Below are 23921 nucleotides of genomic sequence, written 5' to 3' on the forward strand. Positions count from 1 at the left end.
CTTTCTCCTCTATTCTGCTATGGAAGATGGCTCTGACAGTCAATATTAATAGCAGTTGGTGAATGAGTCATGGTGGCATATGTTGTGTTTGTTTTTGAAATTGGTTCTATCTCTGTCACCCAGGCTTTAGTGCAGTGGTGTGATCTCAGCTCACTGCAGCCTCAACCTCCCAGGCTGAAGTGATCCTCCCATCTCAGTCACCTGAGTAGCTGGGACTACAGTTATGAGCCACCATACCTGGCTGATTTTTGTATTTTTTATAGTGCGGGGTCTCACTGTATTGTTTAGGCTGGTCTTGAACTCCTGGGCTCAAGCAGTCTGCCCACCTTAGCTTCCCAAAGTGCTAGGGTTACAGGCGTGAGCCACTGTGCCTGGCCTTGGCATATGTAGTTTGAGAGAATTTGAAACTTGGATCCCTTTTGCTGTCTCCTCCAGGAAGAGATTGTGGAGTTGGGGGAATAATCTGGATGGGACATAGCTATTATAAAAAGCCCTGATTTGCCTCTCTCTCCACATTTCAGGACGCTTGGAAGAGGGAGTTCAGATGCGTCTTTATTACCACTGGGAAGAGCAGCAGGTGGTATTGGCAGAGGAGTGGACAAGCCTCCCTGTACCTTCAGCACACTGTCCCGGGGTCCCACGCAGCTGTCATCACCACCAGCTCTGCCCCAGTCTCCCCTGCACTCTCCAGATCGCCCTCTGGTCCTGACTGTGGAACACAAGGAAAAGTAAGTCAGGAGCACTGCCTTCTCTACTTAGTAATGATCGTGAAAACTCTGCATTTTGGCTCATGTGTAGTATTGTAAAATCTATTTGTGTTGGGTCCTCCCTGGGTAATAATACTGCGGGGTGTTTTGTTTTTTGCCAGTGGGAGATTGACAAAGAGATGGGACAATTTTTTTTTTCTTCTTTTTGAGACGGAGTCTCACTCTGTCGCCCAGGCTGCAGTGCAGTGGTGCAATCTTGGCTCATTGTAACCTCTGCCTCGCGAGTTCAAGCAATTCCCCTGCCTCAACCTCCCAAGTTGTTGGGATTATAGGCGCCCGCCATCACCCCCACCTAATTTTTTTGTATTTTTAGTAGAGATGGGGTTTCACCACTTTGGCCAGGCTGGTCTTGAACTCCTGACCTCGTGATCCACCCGCCTCGGCCTCCCAAGGTGCTGGGATTACAGGTGTGAGCCACTGTGTCCGGCCAAGGTGGGACAATTTCTGAAGTTAGATGTGTTTGACAGTGGACATATAGCATGCAACTAAAGAGTGGACTCACGGCCTTCCGTTTCCTTCCCAATTGAGACAATTCTTTGTCATGTTGAAGATAAGGAAATAATTTAGGAAGAATATCGTGACGCTTCATCTTTCTCCATAGAACTCATTCTTGTGTTCTTAGTTAATGGGCCTAGTTTATTTGGTAATGTTACTAGGAAAGGTAGGGTGACCTTGCTTATCTAATTAGGTCTTGCTAACGATTTGCCTTCTAGCCTTCAGAGCTTGCTTTTGTAAGTGTTGCCTCTTGATATGTGTATCTGTAGCAAAATGTGAAAAAATGTTACTTCCCCCAATCTTTTTGTTGTTGGTTGTGTGGGTTGGTTAGTTATTTTGTTTTTTGTTTTTGATATATGCAGTTGCTTTTTGTTTTTATTTTCTAGAGAGCTTATTGTGAAGCAAGGATCAAAAGGAACACCTCAGTCTTTGGGACTGAACCTCGTCAAAATACAGTGTCATAATGAAGCAGTTTATCAATATCATGTGACTTTCAGGTATTCACAGCTTTCCTTTGTATTGTTCACTTCTTAAAGGGCAGTAAAAAAAATAGTTCCCCTGGAATAACTGAATATTGTCCTTGACAGTTCCTGGTGGATGTCTCAATGCGATAATGCGTTTACTCAGATCCTTACAGGAAGTTTAAGGTTACTCTTAAACTTTGTGTATGTATTTAGCTATATTACCAATCTCGATTTTAACTTCATAGGGTGTAGATTTATACATGAGGCTAGAAGTTAATTTAATGTGAAATTAATGAAGCTTAAGTTCAGGGCCTTTTAAAACTTGCATTAGGTGTCTTCCATGATCTTTTAACTTATTTTGTATGTGTAATTTTGTATTCTTTTTCTTAAAGAACCCTCCCCCCTCCCCCATCAGTGGTGTGAAATCCATGCCCTATGAAACCTGGATCCTTTCCTGCGTGAGCCATCATACCAACATCTGACATCTCTCTAGTGACAGTCTAGGGTTAAATTTAGGGGTGAGAAAAATGAAGGAAGATAACTTCAGTTTTATATCAATAATTTTAGGATTTATTACTATTTAAAAATAGTTTATATTAGTTTGTGTTCTCTCTTAATATCTTAGAGGAGTCATTAGCTGGAAGTTCTTAGCTGGAATTGTGAAAATGAGTGTTTTGAAATACCTGTGAAGAAAATGAGAAGATGAAGTCTCAGTTTTTTTAACTGAAAAATAATTGTGTATATGTATGAGTACAAGATGATGTTTTGGTATATGTATACATTGTAGAAAGATTAAGTCAGGCTAATTGACATATGTGTCACCTCACCTACTTACTGTTTTTTTGTGGTGAAAACATTTAAAATCTCTTTCAGGAATTTTGAAATACACGCTGTTGTTAACTATGGTTACCATAGATCACTAAAACTTACTCCACCTGTCTATCTGAAACGTTGTACATTTTAACCAACATCTGCCATTTCTCCATACCCCTCAACCCCCAGCCTCTGGTAGCCACCTTCCTACTCTCTGTTCACAATGAGTTCAACTTTTTTAGATTCCATATATGAGTGAGATCAGATGGTATTTGTTTTTCTGTGCCTATCTTATTTCATTTACCATAATACTCTCCAGATCCTTTCATACTGTCACAAATGACAGGATGTACTTCTTTTTAAAGGCTATATAGTATTCCATTGTGTATGTATACCATTTTATCCATTCAGTGGACACTTAGATTGATTCCACGTCTTGCCTGTTGTGAATAGTGCTGCAGTGAACATGGGAGTGCACATATATCTCTTTGACACACTGATTTCAGTTCCTTTGGATAAATACCAAGAAGTGGGATTGTTGGATCATATTAGTACTATTTTTAGTTTTTTTAAGAAACTTCCATACTATTTCTTTTTTTTTTGTTTTGAGACAGGGTCTCAATCTGTCACCCAGGCTGGAGTGCAGTGGTGCAATCTCAGCTCACTGCAACCTCTGCCTCCAAGGTTCAAGCAATTCTCTTGCCTCAGCCTCCCTAGTAGCTGGGATTATAGGCAAGCGCCCCCATGCCTGGCTAATTTTTGTATTTTTTTTTAGTAGAGTCGGGGTTTTGCCATGTCGACCAGGCTGGTCTCAAACTCCTGACCTCAAGTAATCCACCTGCCTCGGCCTCCCAAAGTGCTGGGATTACCGGCATGAGCCACCATGCCTGGCCAGAAACTTCTATACTATTTCTAAAGGTAGCTATACTAGGAAGGCTGAATTTGTGAAGGGCAGCTGCTAGTTGATGACACAAGAGGAAGAAGTGGAGTGAAAGAGAGGAGAAAGGAACAGTTAGGGAGAAAATATTCTGAAGGTATGTTATAGAGACCAAAGGAAGGACTCTTGAATGAAAGTAATGAGAAGGCGGTTGACTTTGGCCACAGGAAAAAAAGCAACTGAATTTGCTTGTTGAGGGTGTTGTGATCTTCTAGCAGTTTTGTTACAGTTGTAGAGAAAAAAAAAGGAAAGATGAAAAGCACAAAGGAGAGCATAGGCCATGAGAAGTAGCCACTGACTTGGCCACTCATTTAAAAAGTTTGTAAGAGGAATGAGAAATGGAATAATTATAGAAGGCAACAGGATTGCTGTAATAGTTTCTATGAGGTAAGAAAGCAGAGCTGAGCACATTCAACAGGTAGAGGGAAGTAGCCAGAAAAGGGGGGGAAATTGGATCCCAGGAAACAGGCTTGTTGTGAAACATACAGCAAAGAGGTGATCATTAAACAGAGGGGAGAGGGCTGCATGCAGTGGCTCACGTCTGTAATCCCAGCACTTAGGGAGGCCGAGGAGGGAGAGTTGCTTGAGGCTAGGAGTTCAAGACTGTCTTAGGTAACAACAACAATAAATTTTATTTATTTATTTATTTATTTTGACACAGAGTCTCACTCTGTTGCGCAGGCCGGAGTGCAGTGGCACAGTCTTGCCTCAGTGCTACCTCCATCTCCCAGGCTGAAATGATTCTCATGCCTCAGCCTCCCGAGTAGCTGGGATTACAACCACATGCCACCACACCCCACTAATTTTTTTGTATTTTTAGTAGAACAGGGTTTCACCGTGATGGCCAGAGTGATCTTGAACTCCTGGCCTCAAGTGATCACCCACCTCGGCCTCCCAAAGTGCTGGGATTACAGGCATGAGCCACCGAGCCAGGGCAAAAACAATTTTTTTTTAGTCGGGTGTGGTGGTACCCTTATAGTCCCAGTTACCTGGGGGACTGAGGCAGAAGGGATCACTTGAGCCCAGGAGTTTGAGATGGCAGTGAGCTATGATCATGCCACTGTACTTCAGCCTGGGTGACAAAGGAAGACCCTATCTCAAAAAAAAAAAAAAAAAAAGAGATGGGGAGAAGTCTTCCTCTTAAAATGGATTGACAAATGTTAAGGAAACAAAGGGAGAGTCACTTGAACTTGGGAGGTGGAGATTGCAGTGAGCTCAGATCGCTTCACTGCACTCCAGCCTGGGCGGCAGAGCGAGACTCCGTCTCAAAAACAAATGTGTATATATGAAAGAATATACACTGACATGCTAAGGCAGGTGTCCTTTGGTGGTGGGATTTGGTGGTTTTTATTTTTTTATGACCTATAGTTTCTGATGTTTCAGCTGCGAGCAGGTCTTCTTGAGTCAAAGTTCTAGTCAGATAGATAATTTTTAATATGGCCGCTAGATGGAGCAGCAGTTACTGGGTAACTAGCACCTGTTGCACAGCTCTGGTAAAGATTGCAGTTTGAGTCAAGTTAAAGGAAAATCCTCTTCATTATTTTCCAGCCCCAATGTGGAGTGCAAAAGCATGAGGTTCGGCATGTTGAAGGACCATCAAGCTGTCACCGGCAACGTCACTGCGTTTGATGGATCTATTCTCTATCTGCCTGTTAAGCTTCAACAAGTGAGACCAAACAGGAAATGGACTTTGAGATGAACCCTAAGAGTGCTCTGGCGTTTTTTGTTTGGTTTTGCTTTTAAGAGATTGGGTCTTGCTATGTTGCCCAGAGTGGTCTCGAATTCCCAAAGCCCTGGGACTACAGGCGTGTGAGCCACTTCACCTGGCCCAGGACTGGTGTTTTGAGGGGTAGGAAACCATAGAATTCCTGTATGTTCGAGTTGTGCTTTTCTGTTCGTAGAGGGGAAGACAGATTTCTGCAGGACATAACAGCACATTTTAGGTTTGAATTCCTCAAGAAGCACCTTCTCACATGAGAGGAATGGTTGGAAGTCTGTGACCTCAGTGATAAAGAGTAACTTAAAATTGCAAATGTAGGCCGGGTGCGGTGGCTCACGCCTGTAATCCTAGTACTTTGGGAGGCTAAGTCAGGTGGATCACGAGGTCACGAGATTGAGACCATCCTGGCTAACACGGTGAAACCCTGTCTCTACTAAAAATAAAAAAATTAGCTGGGCATGGTGGCAGGCGCCTGTAGTCCCAGCTACTCAGGAGGCTGAGGCAGGAGAATGGCGTCAACCCAGGAGGCGGAGCCTGCAGTGAGCCGAGATCACGCCACTGCACTCCAGCCTGGGTGACAGAGCGAGACTCTGTCTCAAAAAAAAAAAAACAAAAAAAAACAAATTGCAAATGTAAACTTGGTTGGAATTCTCTTACCAAATCATTTTTCTGAATCGTAGTTGTCATGCTGTGCTTTTGCTAGTGTGGGCAACAAAGTGAGGGGAAAAGTAGAAAAATGTTTTAAGATACTTTAGTGTTCTTAAGAACACAGTTGAATTAGATTAGGACTTGGTCATTAGTTCTTAGTTTTGTCATTTTGTTTCACCTGTGTGTATTTATTTGTTAGGTTCTTGAGTTAAAAAGTCAAAGGAAAACAGACAGTGCTGAAATCAGCATTAAGATTCAGATGACAAAGATCCTGGAGCCCTGCTCTGACCTGTGCATTCCCTTCTACAATGTTGTTTTCCGTCGGTAAGAAAACAGCTGAAGTTCTATTGTCCTGTAACTTCAGTCTTGTATTTACAGTAATGTTCTTCAAGATACTTGGATGGAAATACGTGACAGTATATTCTAGATGGGTTTGGAAGCATTTAATGAATAAATGGATGGTATTGAGGCTAACTTACTCAAAAATTACCTCACAAGTGGTAGACCAGATTTGAATATATGAAATTAGGTTTGGAGATAGCTGGATAGGGGAACGGGTTCCTCCAGTTGTGTTCAGGAACTTTGAAAGCGGCTGTTGATAGTGCAGATTTAATGGTGACGGTAACAAGGGGGCTACTTAAAGAGGTTGTGTAAAAATATTTGCTGGAAGGATTTTTCAGTGTCTTGAATTTTTGGATTACAGACAGCTCATAATTGTTTAACTTCTTTTGAAACATCCTAGTTTTCATACAGCTGCTATCCTCTTATTTAATGAAACACAGAACCTAATTTCTTTTCTTTTTTCTTTTTTTTTTTTTTTGAGAGACGGAGTCTCGCTCTGTCGCCAGGCTGTAGTGCAGTGGCGCAGTCTTGGCTCACTGCAACCTCCGACTCCCTGGTTCAAGTGATTCTCCTGCCTCAGTCTCCTGAGTAGCTGGGATTACAGGCATGCGCCGCCACGTCTGGCTAATTTTTGTATTTTTAATAGAGATGATGTTTCATCTTGTTGGCCAGGATGGTCTCGATCTTTTGACCTCGTGATCTGTCCACCTCAGCCTCCCAAAGTGCTGGGATTAGAGGCGTAAGCCACCGCGCCCGGCCCATGGAACCTAATTTCTACCTAGTAAGTTGAACTGCCAGGAATAAACATAGCTCCCTTTGCCACACTGTTATTCACACACTTAGCAATGGGCTGTCTTGCATTCTTCGTAGTTAGTGGTGAAAAGTAACGTAATAAAACCTTGGAAACCAACTCAGTGTTTGGTCAGCTAGTAAGTGGAAAAGACTGCTGTCATTTTGCTTTGCTTTTTCAGTCAAATGCTTTGGCAGTTTTTGGTTTTCTTTTAACAAGATTGTTCTCAATATAAAAGCTGTCTTCTGCAAAGAGCACAAACATTTCTAACCGTTCAGACTTCCAAAGGCAAATGTAGCTAAGAATAATGGAACATAATTTTATTACTCTTCTATTAGAAAACTCATACTTGCTTTTTATTTCAGGGTAATGAAACTTTTAGATATGAAGCTTGTGGGGAGAAACTTTTATGACCCTACAAGTGCTATGGTACTACAGCAACACAGGTTGGTACTTTTTTCCCTTCCCTCACTTTTGAATGTTCTGGAAAGAAAGTTTCCATTACAACCATTGTATTTAGTACTATAATGTCAGCAGTAGTTTATGGTAGTGAATACAGTTTATCAATTAAATCTCTTCCTTAGTTTGGTTTTTCAGTAAGTTTGCAACAATGTCAATTAACTTAGTTTCTTGAGGCTTTCTCATTACTATTAGGGAAGGGCAGTATCACCTCAAAGTATTGTTCACATGGGGGCGTGGAAGTATATGTGTTCTTCGAAAATCCTACAGTTGAGACCACCTCTCTCTCCAGATTGCAGATCTGGCCAGGCTATGCAGCTAGCATCCGAAGGACAGATGGAGGGCTCTTCCTGCTAGCTGATGTCTCCCATAAGGTCATTCGGAATGACTGTGTGCTGGATGTCATGTGAGTGAATGGTGGGGTCTATCTTTAACATGCTGATGATTTTCTGAAAAGTTCAGTAACAGCTGGTAATAACACACATTAGACATTGTTCTGTTTGTTTGTTTTTTCCCCCAGAGACAGGGTCTTGTTTTGTCACCCTGGCTGGAGTACAGTGGTTTGATCATAGCTCGCTGTAACCCTGAACTCCTGGGTTCAAGTGATCCTACCACCTCAGCCTTCTGAGTAGCCAGGACTACGGGTGTGCTACCATGCCCAGCCAATTTTTAATTTTTTTTTTTTTTTTTTTTTTTGTAGAGATAGGGTCTTGCTATGTTTCCCAGCTTGCTATGTTTCCTGGCTTCAAGGGATCCTCCTACCTCAGCCTCTCAAGGTGTTGAGATTATAGGCATGAGTCATGGCACCCAGCCCTGTTTAGATTTTTAGTTGTAGAATAACTGAACTGAATATATATGCCCTTGTCTCTAGTCCTCCTGAGATAAGCATCTGAATAGACATCTGCTGTGATTTGAGAAGGAGTTTTGTTTAAATTTGTGGTTAGGAGAACTTGGTTTGATATATGCACATGCTGAGTTTGCGTATAATAATATACAATGTGTGTGTTACTGTAGTAAATACAGATGAGTATATATATATATTTTAATTGAGACAGAGTCTCACTCTATCACCCAGGCTGGAGTGCAGTGGTGCAATCTTGGCTCACTGCACCCTCTACCTCTTGGGTTCAAGTGATTCTCCTGCCTCAGCCTCCTGAGTAGCTGGAATTATAGGCGCCCGCCACCATGCCCGGCTAATTTTTTTTTCTTTTCTTTTCTTTTTTTTTTCTTTTTTTTTTTTCTGAGAGAGAGTCTCTCTCTGTTGCTTAGGCTGAAGTGCAGTAGTGTGATCTCAACTCACTGCAACCTCTGCCTCCTGGGTTGAAACAATTCTCTTGCTTCAGCCTCCCGAGTAGCCAGGACCACAGGTGCATGCCTCCATGTCTGGCTAATTTTTTTTATTTTAGTAGAGATAGGGTTTCACCATGTTTCCCAGGCTCGTCTTGAACTCCTGAGCTCAGGAGATCTGCCCGCCTCAGCCTCCCAAAGTGCTGGGATTACAGGCACAAGCCACCGTGCCCAGCCAGATGTGTATAATTTTTAGTGGTTGCATGAAATCTCATCTTACACATAAGTCTCTGTACATCTGATTTTTTTAGGCCATGTACTTAGAAGTAGAATTACTTAATGGAAGGGCTGAACATTCTAAATCCTTTTAATATATATCTAATATAATATGATAGTTAACTGTATCTTGACAAATTACCCTGTAGAAGATTTATTCAGTTTCTTTTCCCACCAGCTATGTACAACCACTGGGTGTTATCGGGCTTGTAAATCTTTGCTCCTCTGACCATTTCATTCATTGCTTCAGTGTATACTTACTGAGCTCCAGTTATGAACCAGAGTCTTAGGACCTATCAGATAGCAAAACAAAGATCCCTCCCCTCACGAAGCCTCTGTTGTTACCAGGGGAGATGAACAGTAAATAATAAATATAATAAATAAATTGTATAGTGTAATAAAAGCGATAAGAGCCATGGAAAAAAGAAAAAGAGCACACGGTCAGGGCAATCAGAAGTAGTGGGGCAGGGGGCGGAGAATTGCAGTTTTAAGTGGAGTGGTCAAGCTCATTTGAGCAAACGCTTGAAAGAGGTAAGAGGTTAGCCAGGTGAAGGGAGAAGAAGCTTTTGGCATGTGGACAGCTCAGGCACAGACCTTAAGACAGAAACAGGCCTGGTGCAGGCACATGCAGGGTGCCTAGAGCTGAGTGAGCAAGCAGGGTGATGGAGGGGCAGAGCAAATGGAGGAGCTGATTACATAGGGCTTTGTAGGGCTTTTGTGAGGGTTTTAACTTTCACTCTGAGTGAAATGCAGGACTTTGAGCAGTGCACTGGCAAGACCCAACTTGGACTGTGAAAGGATCCCTGTTTTTGCTGTGTGGAGAATAGACTTGGCTGACTGAGGATGGAAGTGGGAACACCAGTCAAGAGGCTGTGGTAATCCAGTGGAGCCATGAGGATGGTAGCGATGGAGGTGGTAAGGAGTCAGATTCTGGACATCTGTATTTTGAAAGTGGCACTTAAGTGGATTTCCTGAGTGCATGTGGGATAAGAGAAAGAGAAGCTGAAGATGCCTTGAACTTTTTTATAATTATTCTGTATCTCCCAGACTTTGTCAGCTCCTCTGGCAGAGACCGTGTCTTTTTTGCTCACCCTGTACACTTAAGACTTAATATAGGGCTTAGCACTGTCAAAAGACACAATTATTGGCTTTTATTTGGAGTTCATGAATTGGGTAACACCTTGAGGGTTCTGATGAGCTGAGCAGCGGAGGTTGGCTTTATAGACAGAAAAGGGCCAGAGAATCAGAAACAGAACAAAAAGGAGATTGGTCGTTTGTTACTTTCCTTGTAAAGGTTAAAGCAGAGGGGACATCTTTATCATACTAAAACTGGCCTGTTTGGGGATTTGGCTATTATGTCTCTCTCCTGATTTCTCAGAAAGTCAGATAAAGATCTTAGTTTCTATTTGGTGGCATGGAACTTCAGCATGAGTAACTCCATTTTGGTTTGCTCTGTTGGGCCTAGTGCAGGAGCCCAGTCCAAGCCAGTAGCCTCCTGTAAGTTTTATTTAATTGTACACAGTAAATATTCAAGAATATTTATTAAATAAAAGTATATGTCTTCAAATCTGCTATTGCTTTTTTTTTGCAGTTTCTGCCTTTGCTTTTATATATTTATTTTTCTTGCATGTACTTTCAGTGAATGCCTTTGCTTTTCTGCTTAGAAAGGTCTGCTTGGCCAGGGATGGTCTGGTTCATGGCTATAATCCAGCACTTTGGGAGGCCAAGGTGGGAGGATTTCTTGAGGCCAGGGGTTCAAGGCTGCAATGTGCTATGGTAGTGCTACTGTACTCCAGCCTGGGCAAGCAAGTGAGACCCTGTCTTCAAAAAAACAGAACTAGTTTTTATTTTCCATTTTTTTTTTGTCTTTTTTGAGATGGAGTTTCACTCCTGTTGCCCAGGCTGGAGTGCAATGACATGATGTTGGCTCACTGCAACCTCCACCTCCCGGGTTCAAGCGATTCTCCTGCCTCAGGCCTTCTGAGTAGTTGCCACCACACCTGGCTAATTTTTGTATTTTTAGTAGAGACAGGGTTTCGCCATGTTGGCCAGGCTGGTCTTGAACTCCTGACTTCAGGTAATCCACCTGCCTCAGCTTCCCAAAGTGCTGGGATTACAGGCATGAACCACCACGCCAGGCCTATTTTCAGTGTTTCAAACTCTATGGATTTACTTGATATGAAGTTGGGATTATCATGGTTGTCTCTGTACTATTATACAATTTATTGAAAAACATTCTTTTTTTCCACAGCTTCAAATCACTGCCTTATATGCTAAAATACCTGGATTTATTTCTGAACTTTCAGTTTGAGCTATTGGTCCAAACTAATGTGATTCTATCTAAAATACTGTACTTTTTTTGGTTTTTGATATTTGTCAGAATTTTATTTTCAGAATCTTCATGGTGAATGTCACCCACATACTCTTTCATTTGATCCTTTGAATAATTTAGTGAAAATAAGAAAAAAGTTGTTTAGCATTTTGATGGGCATTGACTAGGGAGAATGTTCACTTAGTCTTCCTGTTGAAAAATATGGCATGTCTTTCCATTTATTGAAATTTATTTTGTTTTGGCCAGATGCGGTGGCTCACCTCTGTAATCCTGACATTTTGGGAGGCCAAGGCAGGAGGATCAGTTGAGGTCAGCAGTTCAAGACCAGCCTGGCCAACATGGTGAAACCCTGTCTCTGCTAAAAATACAAAAATTAGCCAGGCGTGGTGGCACACACCTGTAATTCTAGCTACTTAGGAGGCGGAGGCACGAGAATCGCTTGAACCCGGGAACCCGGGAGGCAGAGGTTGCAGTGAGCCAAGATCATGCCATTACACTCCAGCCTGGGTGACGGAGTGAGACTGTCTTAAAAAAAAAAAAAGAAAAAAAGGTCCGAGCGCGGTGGCTCACGCCTGTAATCCCAACACTTTGGGAGGCCGAGGCGGGCGGATCACGAAGTCAGGCGATCGAGACCATCCTGGCCAACACGGTGAAACCCCATCTCTACTAAAAATACAAAAAATTAGCCGGGCGTGGTGGCGGGCACCTGTAGTCCCAGCTACTCAGGAGGATGAGGCAGGAGATTGGCGTGAACCCGGGAGGCGGAGCTTGCAGTGAGCCAAGATTGTGCCAGTGCACTCCAGCCTGGGCGACAGAGTGAGACTCTGTCTCAAAAAACATCAGTTGGCATTTTGATGGTCATTGACTAGGGAGACTGTTCACTGAGTCCTATTGAAAAATATGGCATGTCTTTCCATATTTATTGAAATTTATTTTGTTTTGGCCAGGTACAGTGGCTCATGCCTGTCATCCCAGGACTTTGGGAGGCTGAGGCAGGCGGATCACTTGAGGTCAGGAGGTTGAGACCAGTCTAGCCAACATGGTGAAATTCCATCTCTACTAAAAAAAAAAAAAAAAAAAAAAATTGGTGTGGTGGCGCAGGGCTGTAGTCCCAGCTACTCCAGAGGCTGAGGCAGGAGAATGGCTTGAACCTGGGAGGTGGAGGTTGCAGTGAGCCGAGATCGTGCCAGTGTACTCTAGCCTGGGCAACAGAGCGAGACTTCGTCTGGGGAAAAAAAAAAAATTTTTATTTTCTCCACAGTTATCTTGGATTTTTTTTGTTAAAAAAATTCATTCCTTTCTTTCCTTCCTTCTTTCCTCCTTTCTTCGAGACAAGGTCTCATTTCATGGCCCAGACTGAAGTGCAGTGGCTATTCACAGGCATGATCATAGCTCACTGGAGCCTTGAATTCTTGGCTCAAGTGATCTTTCTGCCTCAGCTTCCTGAGTAACTGGGGCTACAGGCTTGTGCCACTATGCTCAGCTTTTTTTTTTCTAAGCACGTAATTTTATATGTACTTACCACTAATTTAAGCTCAAATTCACACCGAGTTGTGTAATCCCTTCACTATACATTGAAAACACTAGGTATTTTGTCAGTTTCATTCCCCTCCCGTCCAAATACCACATTTTTGGGGTGATCTAGATCTAGCTTTGAGAACCTCTTCTCCAAGATAGTGAGAAGGCCTGTGTCAGGCATTACCCCGTTATGTCACACATGGACCCTCTCAGTGTAGCTGCTCAACCCCGAGAGCATGTCCATGTCTGTCAGGGAGCTCTGCAGGCTGTCCTCCCTTGTCCCCTGCAGCTGTTACTGGCTTGGTGTTCTACCACCTTCGTTCCCTGTTCTTATGGATCACTGGAAACCACAGAAGAGCATTTATTTTCCTGGAGGTGAGAAGAGCTCGGTGTTTAAAAATGTAACAGCTTTTCTTTTCATCACCCAGGAATGGTTTGCATACTTCTAAAGGGTAGTAAGTCAACTAAGGTTTACAAAATAAGGTTACTTTCTTATGTCACTTGTAAGTTCTCAATTGATTTAATGAGCCATTCCTACTGAATTCAATACCATCTTAGAAATGTCTGTTAGAACCTGATTGGCTTCAGTTCGGCGGGTTGCTCTCCCGACTGGCTGAACCATCACTGTCTTGGGGTTCCTCTTCCCTTCTTTTTTTTTTTTTTTTTTTTTTTGGTTGAGATGGAGTCTTGCTCAGTTGCCCAGGCTAGAGTGCAGTGGTGCGATCTCAGCTCACTGCAACTTCCACCTCCCAGGTTCAAGCGATTCTCCTGCCTCAGCCTCCTGAGTAGCTGGGACTACAGGCGTGCGCCACCACGCCCAGCTAATTTTTGTATTTTTAATAGAGACAGGGTCTCACCACGTTGATGAGGATGGTCTCGATCTCTTGACCTTGTGATCCACCTGCCTCAGTCTCCCAAAGTGTTGGAATTACAGGCGTGAGCCACCGCGCCTGGCCCCCTCTTCCCTTCTTAAGGGGAATCTCCTGTATGTCAGATCTCATAACTGCTGTTTTCTTGATTTATTCCCTTGTTTTAGTGTAGTATATATACTCCAGTATTTTCCAGAAGAAGTGTGCATTGGAGGAAATTATTTTGAGACCTTACATGTTTGAAAAATGTCTTTAGCTTACAAAGTAGTTGTCTAGTTTGATCGGGTATATAACTCTAGGTTATAAATCTAGTTTGGAGATACTTTACCCTGAGAATTTTGAAGGCACTACTCCATCGTCCTTGCTTTTAGATTTACTGTTGAAAGATCTAAAGCTGTTTTAATTTCTGATTCCAGAATCTTTGTATGTCTCTCCTCACCCTGTCCTGCCCCTTTGGGAGCTTTGGGAGTTTTTCTTTACTGTTGTCTTCTGAAATTTTATTTGTTCTTTATTCCTTCCTGCATCCCTCACTATTCTATATGAGATTATTTTCCCTTTGCCTGAAGAACTGCTTGTAATATGTCCTTTAGTGTGGACTCTGCTGGTGACAGATTCTTTTAATTTTTATCTAAAAATGTTTTCCAACTTGCCTTTAACTTAAAATTCTGGATTTGGCAGTTATTTTCTTTTTGCCCTTTGAGAAATATTTTCTGGCTTACATTCTTTCCTTTTTTTTAATTTTTATTTTTTGATGGAATCTCACTTGGTTACCCCAGTTGGAGTACAGTGGCACGATCACAACTCACTGCAGCCTCAAACTCCTGGGCTCAAGCAATCCTCCCACCTCAGTCTCCCAAGTAGCTGGAACTACAGGGATGCATCATCACACCTGGCTAATGTTTTAATTTTTTCATAAAGGCAGGGTCTCACTGTGTTGCCAAGGCTGGTCTCGAACTCCTGGGCTCAAGTGATTCTCCTACCTCAGCCTCCGAAAGTGCTGGTGTGAGGCACTGTGCCCAGCCTATTTTATTTTTATTTTTGTAGAGATGCAGTTTGACTGTGTTGCCAAGGCTGACCTCGAAATCCTGGCCTTAAGTTATCCTCCTCCTACATCGGCCCCCTAAAGTGCTAGGATTACAGGTGTGAGCTATTGCACCTGGCCCGTGGTTTACATTATTCCTGTTGACAAATCAATCACCAGTGATACTGTTATCTTTTTAATTTTTTTTATTTTTGTCTTTGGCTTTCGAAGTTTTACTGTAATGCATCTAGTTGTGATTTCTGTTAAAAAAAAATCATGGCACTTGTTAAAGAATGATAAGGCAGACTTTATTCAGAACCAGTGCAATGGGCACAAGGACCCCTGCAGTGGGGATTTACAGTATGGGAGAGAGATTGGGCTCAACTCAGAATACAACAAGGAAAAGTGGGAATTTATAGTCTAGGAGAAGGATCGGGGTCAGTGGATGAAAAATTACTGATAGGAACCATTTGGAGTCAGGGGGTTTCACCAAATTTTTACAGTTGGGTTGCTGGTCTAATGGGCCTCCAACCATAGGCTCTCAGGAAAGGCCTAAATTGGTATGAAGCCTTATCTGGCTTCTTCTAAAGAGTACTGTTCTCTATGTTGAGCAGAAAAGACAGTCCGGAACAAACAAAAATGCCTTATATGTATAGACAGCAGTAAAAGCAAAGCAAGCAAATGAAAAACAGAATTGACTGGGTGCAGTGACTCATGCTGATAATCCCAGCATTTTGGAAGGCTGAGGAGGGTGGATTGGTTGAGCCCAAGAGTTCGAAACCAGCCTGGGCAACATGGCAAAATCCTGTCTCTACAAAAAATACAAAAATTAGCTGGGCATGGCGGCACGCATCTGTTATCCCAGCTACTCGGGAGGCCGAGATGGGAGAATCATTTGAGCTGGAATGTCAAGGCTGCAGTGAGTGTGAGCCATAATCGCACCACTGCACTCCAGCCTGGCCAATGGAGTGAGACCCTATTTAAAAAAAAAAAAAAGATAATGGCAAAAATATTTTCAAATGATGTACTTTCAAGACAAAAAGGCTAATGACCTCACACAAAGATCTAGGTCTGATTATATGCTGGAGGCTGTACTTCTAAACCAAAAGGTCTATTTTATGTAAGGAAGTAAGGCTGATTGGCTTACATAAAGACCTAAGGCTAGTGACAAAGGGCTGTTTGATTATAAATATTGGGATTCAGCAACTAGAGCTTAATGAAACTAGTCACACCTCAGATGGTTGTTGGGATTGACTCACTTGACAGCAGATCTGAAGAACAAAGAGTTAAGCACAAGGGCCCAGTGAGTGGATTGTTGGTCTGAGAATCTGTGGAATGTTGCCTGGGAAGTTTTCAAAATTATCTTGGTTGGACCTCCAGAATTGTCAGAGGATGGTGAGACCTCTGTTCTATCGGAAATAAAAATAAAGCTGAATTTCTTGCTTACTGCAGTTAGAGACTATTGGTCTTCTATAGAATATTTGAGAAGAGTATAGTTCAGGGATTGCAGACTTGCAGATGGACAAGTAGGTCAGCATCTTCTGAGGAAGGGTGGTTACTCAGGCGAGACTCTTGTGAGTTGATTTGCCCTGAGAGGTATGCGTGTTGGATTAAGTCATCAGTGATTGGCTGGCTTATAGAAACAAGGGGATGACGTTGATTAGTTGGCTTGCAAAAGTGTGTTTGCTGAATAAATTGATGTAGATTAATTTAACAGGCTTAAAACCCATTCTTATGGCTACTTATTACTATGGTGACAGAGTAATCCATCTTTTCCAGTTTGTGGGAATTTTATTTTATTCTCAGGAGTATATGAATATTTGTTTTATTGTTTAGTTTCTTAGATATTAATCTTAAATTCATAAAGAATTTTCTAAAATTGGCTAGCAAGCTAACCTGTTTTTTTAATGATCTTTTTTCTTTTTTTTCTTTTTTTTTTTTGAGATAGAATTTCACTCTTGTTGCCCAGGCTGGAGTGCAATGGCGTGATCTCGGCTCACTGCAACCTCCGCCTCCTGGGTTCAAGCGATTCTCCTGCCTCAGCCTCCTGAGTAGCTGGGATTACAGTCATGTGCCACCACACCTGGCTAACTTTGTATTTTCAGTAGAGACAGGGTTTCTCCATGGTGGTCAGACTGGTCTTGAACTCCTGACCTCAGGTGATCCACCCACCTCGGCTTCCCAAAGTGCTGGGATTGCAGGCGTGAGCCACCGCGCCTGGTCAATGATCTTTTTTCTTACAAATTTGAAATACCACCTTATTCTACACTCAGTATTAATCTGTTTGAGTCTTATTTCCAGATCTTTTATTCTGTTCCATTAATTTCTTTTTTCAGATGTGTAAAGGTACAATTGACATCCGTAAAAAACCCACACACATTTAAAGTATACAGTTTGATGAGTTTTGATATATGTATATATGTTTGATATATTTCACCTGTGAAACGTTACAGTGAAGAAAGTAGACATGGCCATTGCCCCAAAATGTACTCAGGTCTCTCTGAAGCCTCTTCCCACTTCTGTTCCTCCTCTGCACGCCATGGGCAGCAAATGCTCGTCAGCCTTCTGTCACTAGAGATTTTTCTGCATTTTCTAGAATTTTATATAAATGGAATCACTATGTTCTTGTTCTTTTTTATTGTATTTATTTTATTTTTTATTTTATTTTTTTTTGGCGGGGGGGGGGGACAGAATCTCTCCCTGTCACCCAGGCTGGAGTGCAATGGTGCGATCTCAGCTCACTGCAACCTCCATCTCCCGGGTTCAGGTGATTCTCCTGCCTAGCTGGGATTACAGGTGCCTGCCACCACGCCCAGCTATATAAAAACATTTTTTTTAATAGAGATGGAACCTCACTATGTTGCCCAGGCCGGTCTCGAACTCCTGGGCCCAAGCAGTTCTCCTACCTAGCCTCAGCCTCCCAAAGTGCTGGGATTATAGGCATAAGGGGGGCGAGGAAGAAGACCCACCCAACAGCCCACCCACCCACCTGCCTGCCTGCTGTTGTTTTCTGGTTGGCTTCTTTCACTTAGCGTTATTTTGAAATCATTCACATTGTTGTATGTTGCAAATGTTCATTCTTTTAATTACTGGGTAGTGTTCCATTTTGTGGCTCTCCCACAATTTATTCACCCATTGTTTCCAGGTTCTTTCCAGCTTTTGGCTGTTACAAATAAAGTTGCTATAAATATTAGTGTACAAGTCTTTGTGTGGACATATACTTTCATTTGTCTTGGTTAGTAGATACCTGGGAGCGGAATGGCGAGTCATATGGTAGGTGTGTGTTTAATTTTATAAGAAAGTCTTTCCCAAAGTGTCTGTACTGTTTTACATTCCCACTAGCAGTGCCTGAGAATTCAGGTTGTTCCACATTCTCACGAATACTTGGTTTAGTCAGTCTTAATTTTAGAAATTTTAACCAGTGTACAGTGGTATCCAATTGTGGTTTTGATTTACATTTTCCTAGTGAATAGTGATGTAGAGCATCTTTTCCTGTGTGTACTTCCCATTCATTTGTCTGCTTTGGTGAAGTATCTGTTCGTATCTTTTGCCTATTTTAAATATTTGGGTTGTTGTTTTTACTGAGTTGTGCAGTAATTCATTACATATAAGAAGTACAGATACTTTATCAGGTGAATGATATGCACATATCATATGATATATGCATATTTTCTTCCATTTTGTAGCTTGTCTTTGCATTTTTCTTAAAGGTGACTTTTTTTTTTGAGACAGCGTCTTGCTCTGTTGGCTGGAGCGCAGTGGTGCAGTCACATCTCACTGCAGCCTTGGCCTCCAGGACTCAAGCAATCCTCTCACCTCACCCTCCTGAGTAGCTGTGACTACAGGCATGCACCACCATACCCAGCTAATTTAAAAAATTTTTTTTTGTAGAGATAGAGTTTCACCACGTTGCCCAGGCTGTTCTTGAACTCCTGGGCTCAAGTGATCCTCCTAAAGTGCCGGGATTACAGATGTGAGCCATCACACCCGGCCAGTGGTCCCTTTTATTTGTTTTTTATTCTTTTATTATTTATTTTTTGAGACAGGGTATCGCTCTTTCACCCAGGATGGAGTGCAGTGGCGCCATCTCAGCTCACTGTAGCTCTGCCTCCTGGGCTGATTCTCATGCCTTGGCCTCCTGAGTAGCTGGGACTACAGGCATGCGCCACCACACACCTGGCTGTTTTGTACATTTAGTAGAGATGGGGTTTCACCATGTTGCCCAGGCTTGTCTCTAAATCCTGAGCTCAAGTGATCCACCCGCCTCAGCCTCCCAAAGTGCTGGGATTACAGGCATGAGCCACCATGCCCGGCCCAGTGGTCCCTTTTAAGGAGTAGACATTTTTAATTCTGATGAAGTAGAATTTATACTTTTTCTTTCATAGGTTTTGGTTTTGTTGTCATATCCAAGAAATCATTGCCTAACTCGAGGTTGCAAAGATTTTCTGGTTTTTTTTTTTAGGTTTATAGTTTTGACTCATATTTAGATCTGCTATCCATTTTGAGTTAACTTTTACAAGTGATGTCAGGTAATGGTCTGAGTTCCTTTTGTTACATGTTTAATTATCATAGCACTGTTTTCTTGAAAAGATTGTCCTTCCCTACTGATTTACCTTGACACCTTTGTCAGTTATTATTTGATCATAAATGTGTAGGTTCTGTGTTTCATTCTCATGTAATTTAAGGCACAAATGTCCGTCTGAGCACTGCATTAGCTACAGTCCCTGATTTTTTTATTGTCTGATTTTTCATTTTCCTTCAGTTCAAGATATTTTCTGATTTCTCTTGTGCTTTTTTCTTTGATCTGTGGGTTATTTAGGGTGTATTATAATTTTCAAATATTTGGAGATTTCTTATTTTTCTTTCTGTTTAATACATTTTGGCAAGTCTGGATCGTTTATTTTTCTGATTTTTCTTTTTTTTTGAGATGGGGTCTCGCTCTGTCACCAGGCTAGAGTGCAGTGGCACGATCTTGGCTCACTGCAATCACTGCTTCCCGGGTTCAAGTGATTCTCCTGTCTCAGCCTTCTGAGTAGCTGGGACTACAGGCGCGCACCCCCACGCCCAGTTAATTTTTGTATTTTTAGTAGAAATGGGTTTCGTCATGTTGGCCAGGATGGTCTCGATCTCTTGACATCATGGTCCGCCCACCTCGGCCTCCCAAAGTGCTGGGATTACAGGTGTGAGCCACTGCACCCAGCCTATTTTTCTGATTTCTTTTTTTAAACTAACCTATCCATATTGAGACTGAAGACTCTGTTGTTTCTGTGGCGTGCAGCTGCTGATGTCTTTGCTCGGTTTTTCCTTATTATCATATTTTAACCTGGCTTCCTAGTGATCACCCCCTTGTCTGTAGAGCTTAGTCATTCGGATAATGATTTGGAGAGCAGTTATACTCAAACCCCATGACTCCATAAGGCTTCCATCTCTGCTAATGGATTTGTGTGTAGATTGAAGAATGCATTCAAAATTAAATGTAGTTCTCTCATCTTTTTTGGCTTTTAACTCTCAGCTGAGATTTCTTGGCTGTCTTCTAAGCATAGATGGTTTCCCAGTCAGCCAAGGATGTGTGGCCTTCTATGGCTTTCTGATTACCAGGATTTAGCCCTTAAATTTCTGGTTGATGCACTGCCCACCCCAACTTAGATGACAAATCTAGGCTAACAGAACTTTGCTTTTCTCCATTGCCACTTGTAGTTGGCTTGCCATGGGTTCCCATCCCTACCCCTAGATTAAGTTTTCTCTATCTCAAAAGGTTGTACACTTTTTGGTTCTATTTCTATAGGAGTCTCAAAATGACAAAGCTAGAGAATAGACTGGTAGTTACCAGATCTAGGGAAGGAGGGGGAGTGTGAATATAAAGGGCAGCAGGAAATAGTCCCTTGGTGGTGACATGCAACAGTTTGGTATCTGATTGTGGTAACCTATAGATGTGAGGAAACTGTATACACATACAAACACACCAGTGTATGTAAGTAACAATGAAAATGGAGTAAGATCTGTAGTCTAGTTAATGATATTATAGCAATGGCAGTTTTGTACATGAGACTCTATGTCCACATTTTGCAACTTTCTATGATTTGATGAGTATTTCAAAGTACGAAATTTTAAACAATTAATTTTAATTAATTTAGGGACAGGGCCTTACTTTGTCACCCAGGATGGAGTGCAGTGATGCTATCATAGCTCACTGTAGCCTCAAACTCCTGGGTTCAAGCCATCTTCCCACCTCCCTCGGTCTCTGGAGTATCTGGGACTACAAGGTACGCCACTACACCTGGCTAATTTTTTAAGTTTTTTAGAGATGGGGTCTCGCCATGTTGCCCAGGCTGATCTCAATATCCTGGGCTCAAGCAATCCTCCCACCTTAGCCTCTGGAATAGCTGGGACTACAACTGTGAGCCATCATGCCTGGTAGGCCTATATTCTCTATTTCCTGCAGTTCAGGCCCTCTTAAGCTTTTTCCTTTTTTTTCCCCCCGCCAAGGAAATAAGGTATCACTATGTTGCCCAGGCTGGTCTCCAACTTCTGAGTTCAAGCAGCCCTCCTGCCTCTGCCTCCTAAAATGCTGGGATTACAAGCGTGAGCCACTGCATCTGGCCAAGAGTCCCATCTTTTAACACAACTGGAGCCTTCTGGTGCTATATAGCTGTGATTAGATTCCTCAATTACTTGATCCCCCATCCCTTTCATACTGTTCTGGATATACACTGTGATCCAAAAGTCTTTTATCTCTTTCCAAAGGCATGCCATTTATCAGCAGAATAAAGAACACTTCCAGGAGGAGTGTACTAAGCTTCTGGTTGGCAATATTGTTATCACCCGATATAACAATCGTACCTATCGTATTGATGATGTGGATTGGAATAAGACTCCAAAGGATAGCTTCACGATGTCTGATGGGAAAGAGATCACATTCTTGGAATACTACAGGTAGCAAGAAGAGACTGGGTTTGGGCCTCAGGGTTGGGGTTGGATGTAGTCCACGTTCTCCAGCAGATATTGAGTTCTGCAATAGCATACCACTTGACACTTTCAAAATAATTGAATTGGTAATGTGTCTAAGACTGAATGAGCTTGTTTGTGGGATTTGACTTGAGTATGCTACCATTATATCTTCAATTATTTTAGTAATTTGGAAGTTACTATATAAATTAATCTCAGGGCTTTGAATTGTTTTTCTGATTTTATTAGAAGTCTGGAGAGATTAAATTCAAGTCATTAATCATTTGACTGTCATTTCATGTTTCTATTACCTGAGCCCTTTAGCCTGATGTTTTTAACAAAGTCTTTCTTGAACTTTTAGCCTTATTTCTCCTATATTTAATTGCAACATAATTTGAGCCTGCTTTTTCCGGTTATAAATATATTATGATCGGTTTGCAGTGGCTCCTTGACAAGAGTATTATGCAAATTATATACCGCAGTCCTGGTTAAGAGACTCAGACTATGGTGCTCTAAGAGTATTGATGCTGCTTCTGAAATTTTTTCCTGCCTCTACTCTGCTCTAGCAAAAATTATGGGATCACAGTTAAGGAAGAGGACCAGCCATTGCTGATTCACAGGCCCAGTGAGAGACAGAATAATCATGGGATGGTGAGTAGGGCTGTCAGGCTTACAATTCCAGCTTAAGTTCTTCATCCTGTCAGCTGCTTTTAGCCGTTCTCATGGCTTTGTGGGAGCTGTGGAGTAGCAATCGTAGTGTGGTTGCGGAAAGCTGTGCAAGTGTTTGTCTGTCTCATCCAGCCAGAGGCACCACTCACACTGGTAAGATCTGCTTTAGAAGTCCCCACGAGGCGGAACTAAATATCCACATAAGCTATTAGGTTAAAGAGTTAAGGAGAATTTCCAGTGAAGGAAGATTAAAACTCTGAATCCATGAGGAAAGGTATAGATATTCATTCATTCATTCATTTATTTATTTATTTATTTGACGGAGTCTGGCTCTGTCACCCAGGCTGTAGTGCAGCGGCGCAATCTCAGCTCACTGCAAGCTCCGCCTCCCGAGTTCACGTCATTCTCCTGCCTCAGCCTCCTGAGTAGCTGGGACTACAGGAGCCCGCCACCACCCCCGGCTAATTTTTTGTATTTTTAATAGAGACGGGGTTTCACCGTGTTAGCCAGGATAGTCTCGATCCCTGACCTCGTGATTTGCCCACCTTGGCCTCCTAAAGTGCTGGGATTACAGGCGTGAGCCACTGTGCCTGGCCTAGACATTTACTTTAACAGGGCCAGAGGCTTAAGGAAGGTACCTTGTTACCTGACTCCTCTGTCTTAAATGTGAAGATTGAAGACCAGTAGGATACAGTGAGACTGAGGCACACTGCTTAGCAATAGGAGGCATCGTCTTAACCATTGTCTTGAGGCCCAAGAGGGACAGATTTTTTTTTTCTAGTTTTTACTCTCCTTTGACAGTTTCAGTATTTTTCCTTTGACCTAATACAACAGGCTGTATGTACAGTGACTGAGGGGGAAAGGATAAAATACTTCTAGCATTTCACTGCTCTCTCCTCCAGGATTTTATACTCCTTAGTGTGCAAGGTATATCACTGCAGGAGCAGCCCTGGCCATGACATATCCTGTATGGTCGGGAACATGAGCCTCTTGTACTGCCTTATTTTCCCTCTTCGTTCTCTCTTCAAAGCTGCTAAAAGGGGAAATCCTGCTGCTGCCTGAGCTTTCTTTTATGACCGGAATCCCAGAGAAGATGAAGAAGGACTTCAGAGCCATGAAGGTTGGAGTCCTGTGTTTTCAGCCGGAAATGCCCACTTTGTGAGGCAGCCTTTTGGTTAACAGTTTGAGTTAGAACCGAGCCACGTTCCAACTCTGATGTTGGCTTGCATTGTAACCTGGGCCTGTCCATTCTTCCAGCCTCCAGTTTTCTCCTCTGTAAAACATGATCCATGTCCCTTCCCACACACGATGTGAAAAAGCATATCAGAACTTCCTTTTGAAGGTCGTTAGAACAGTAGAGGGACTGGATTATAAAATAAGAAGAAACAAACAACTCTGTCTTCATCCTCACCAGTCAGGTGGATAATTGTAAACTGGTCATATGACCATGGGTGAGGTTCTTTGAGAGCACTGAGTTATTGTAACATTTCTAAAGCCTTCAGTTTATTTGAAGGCATGGAGAAGATAATGAGGCAAAAAGCAAATAAGTCAGGAGATGAGGATGGTTTA

The 23921-nt window shown here is 42.4% G+C and overlaps 1 protein-coding gene across 10 annotated transcripts in view; it reads left to right on the forward strand.

Annotated features, from left to right (window-relative positions):
• Positions 1–23921, forward strand: part of PIWIL2 (piwi like RNA-mediated gene silencing 2) — an 88950-nt gene that overhangs the window by 7241 nt on the left and 57788 nt on the right. For 7 of the 10 annotated variants that reach the window (XM_008977237.5, XM_008977238.5, XM_055115990.2 and 4 more), the window contains 9 exons: positions 522–728; positions 1649–1759; positions 5025–5142; positions 6044–6168; positions 7342–7422; positions 7728–7841; positions 21483–21671; positions 22250–22334; positions 23383–23472. In XM_008977237.5, coding sequence (XP_008975485.3) covers positions 522–728; positions 1649–1759; positions 5025–5142; positions 6044–6168; positions 7342–7422; positions 7728–7841; positions 21483–21671; positions 22250–22334; positions 23383–23472 — 1120 coding nt within the window. The remainder of the gene's footprint in view (positions 1–521; positions 729–1648; positions 1760–5024; positions 5143–6043; positions 6169–7341; positions 7423–7727; positions 7842–21482; positions 21672–22249; positions 22335–23382; positions 23473–23921) is intronic. The other 3 variants (XM_055115993.2, XM_055115995.2, XM_055115994.2) reach the window with 1 other exon arrangement.

Source organism: Pan paniscus, chromosome 7 (assembly GCF_029289425.2).
Source record: "Pan paniscus chromosome 7, NHGRI_mPanPan1-v2.0_pri, whole genome shotgun sequence".
In the NCBI taxonomy this organism is placed as follows: Eukaryota; Metazoa; Chordata; class Mammalia; order Primates; family Hominidae; genus Pan; species Pan paniscus.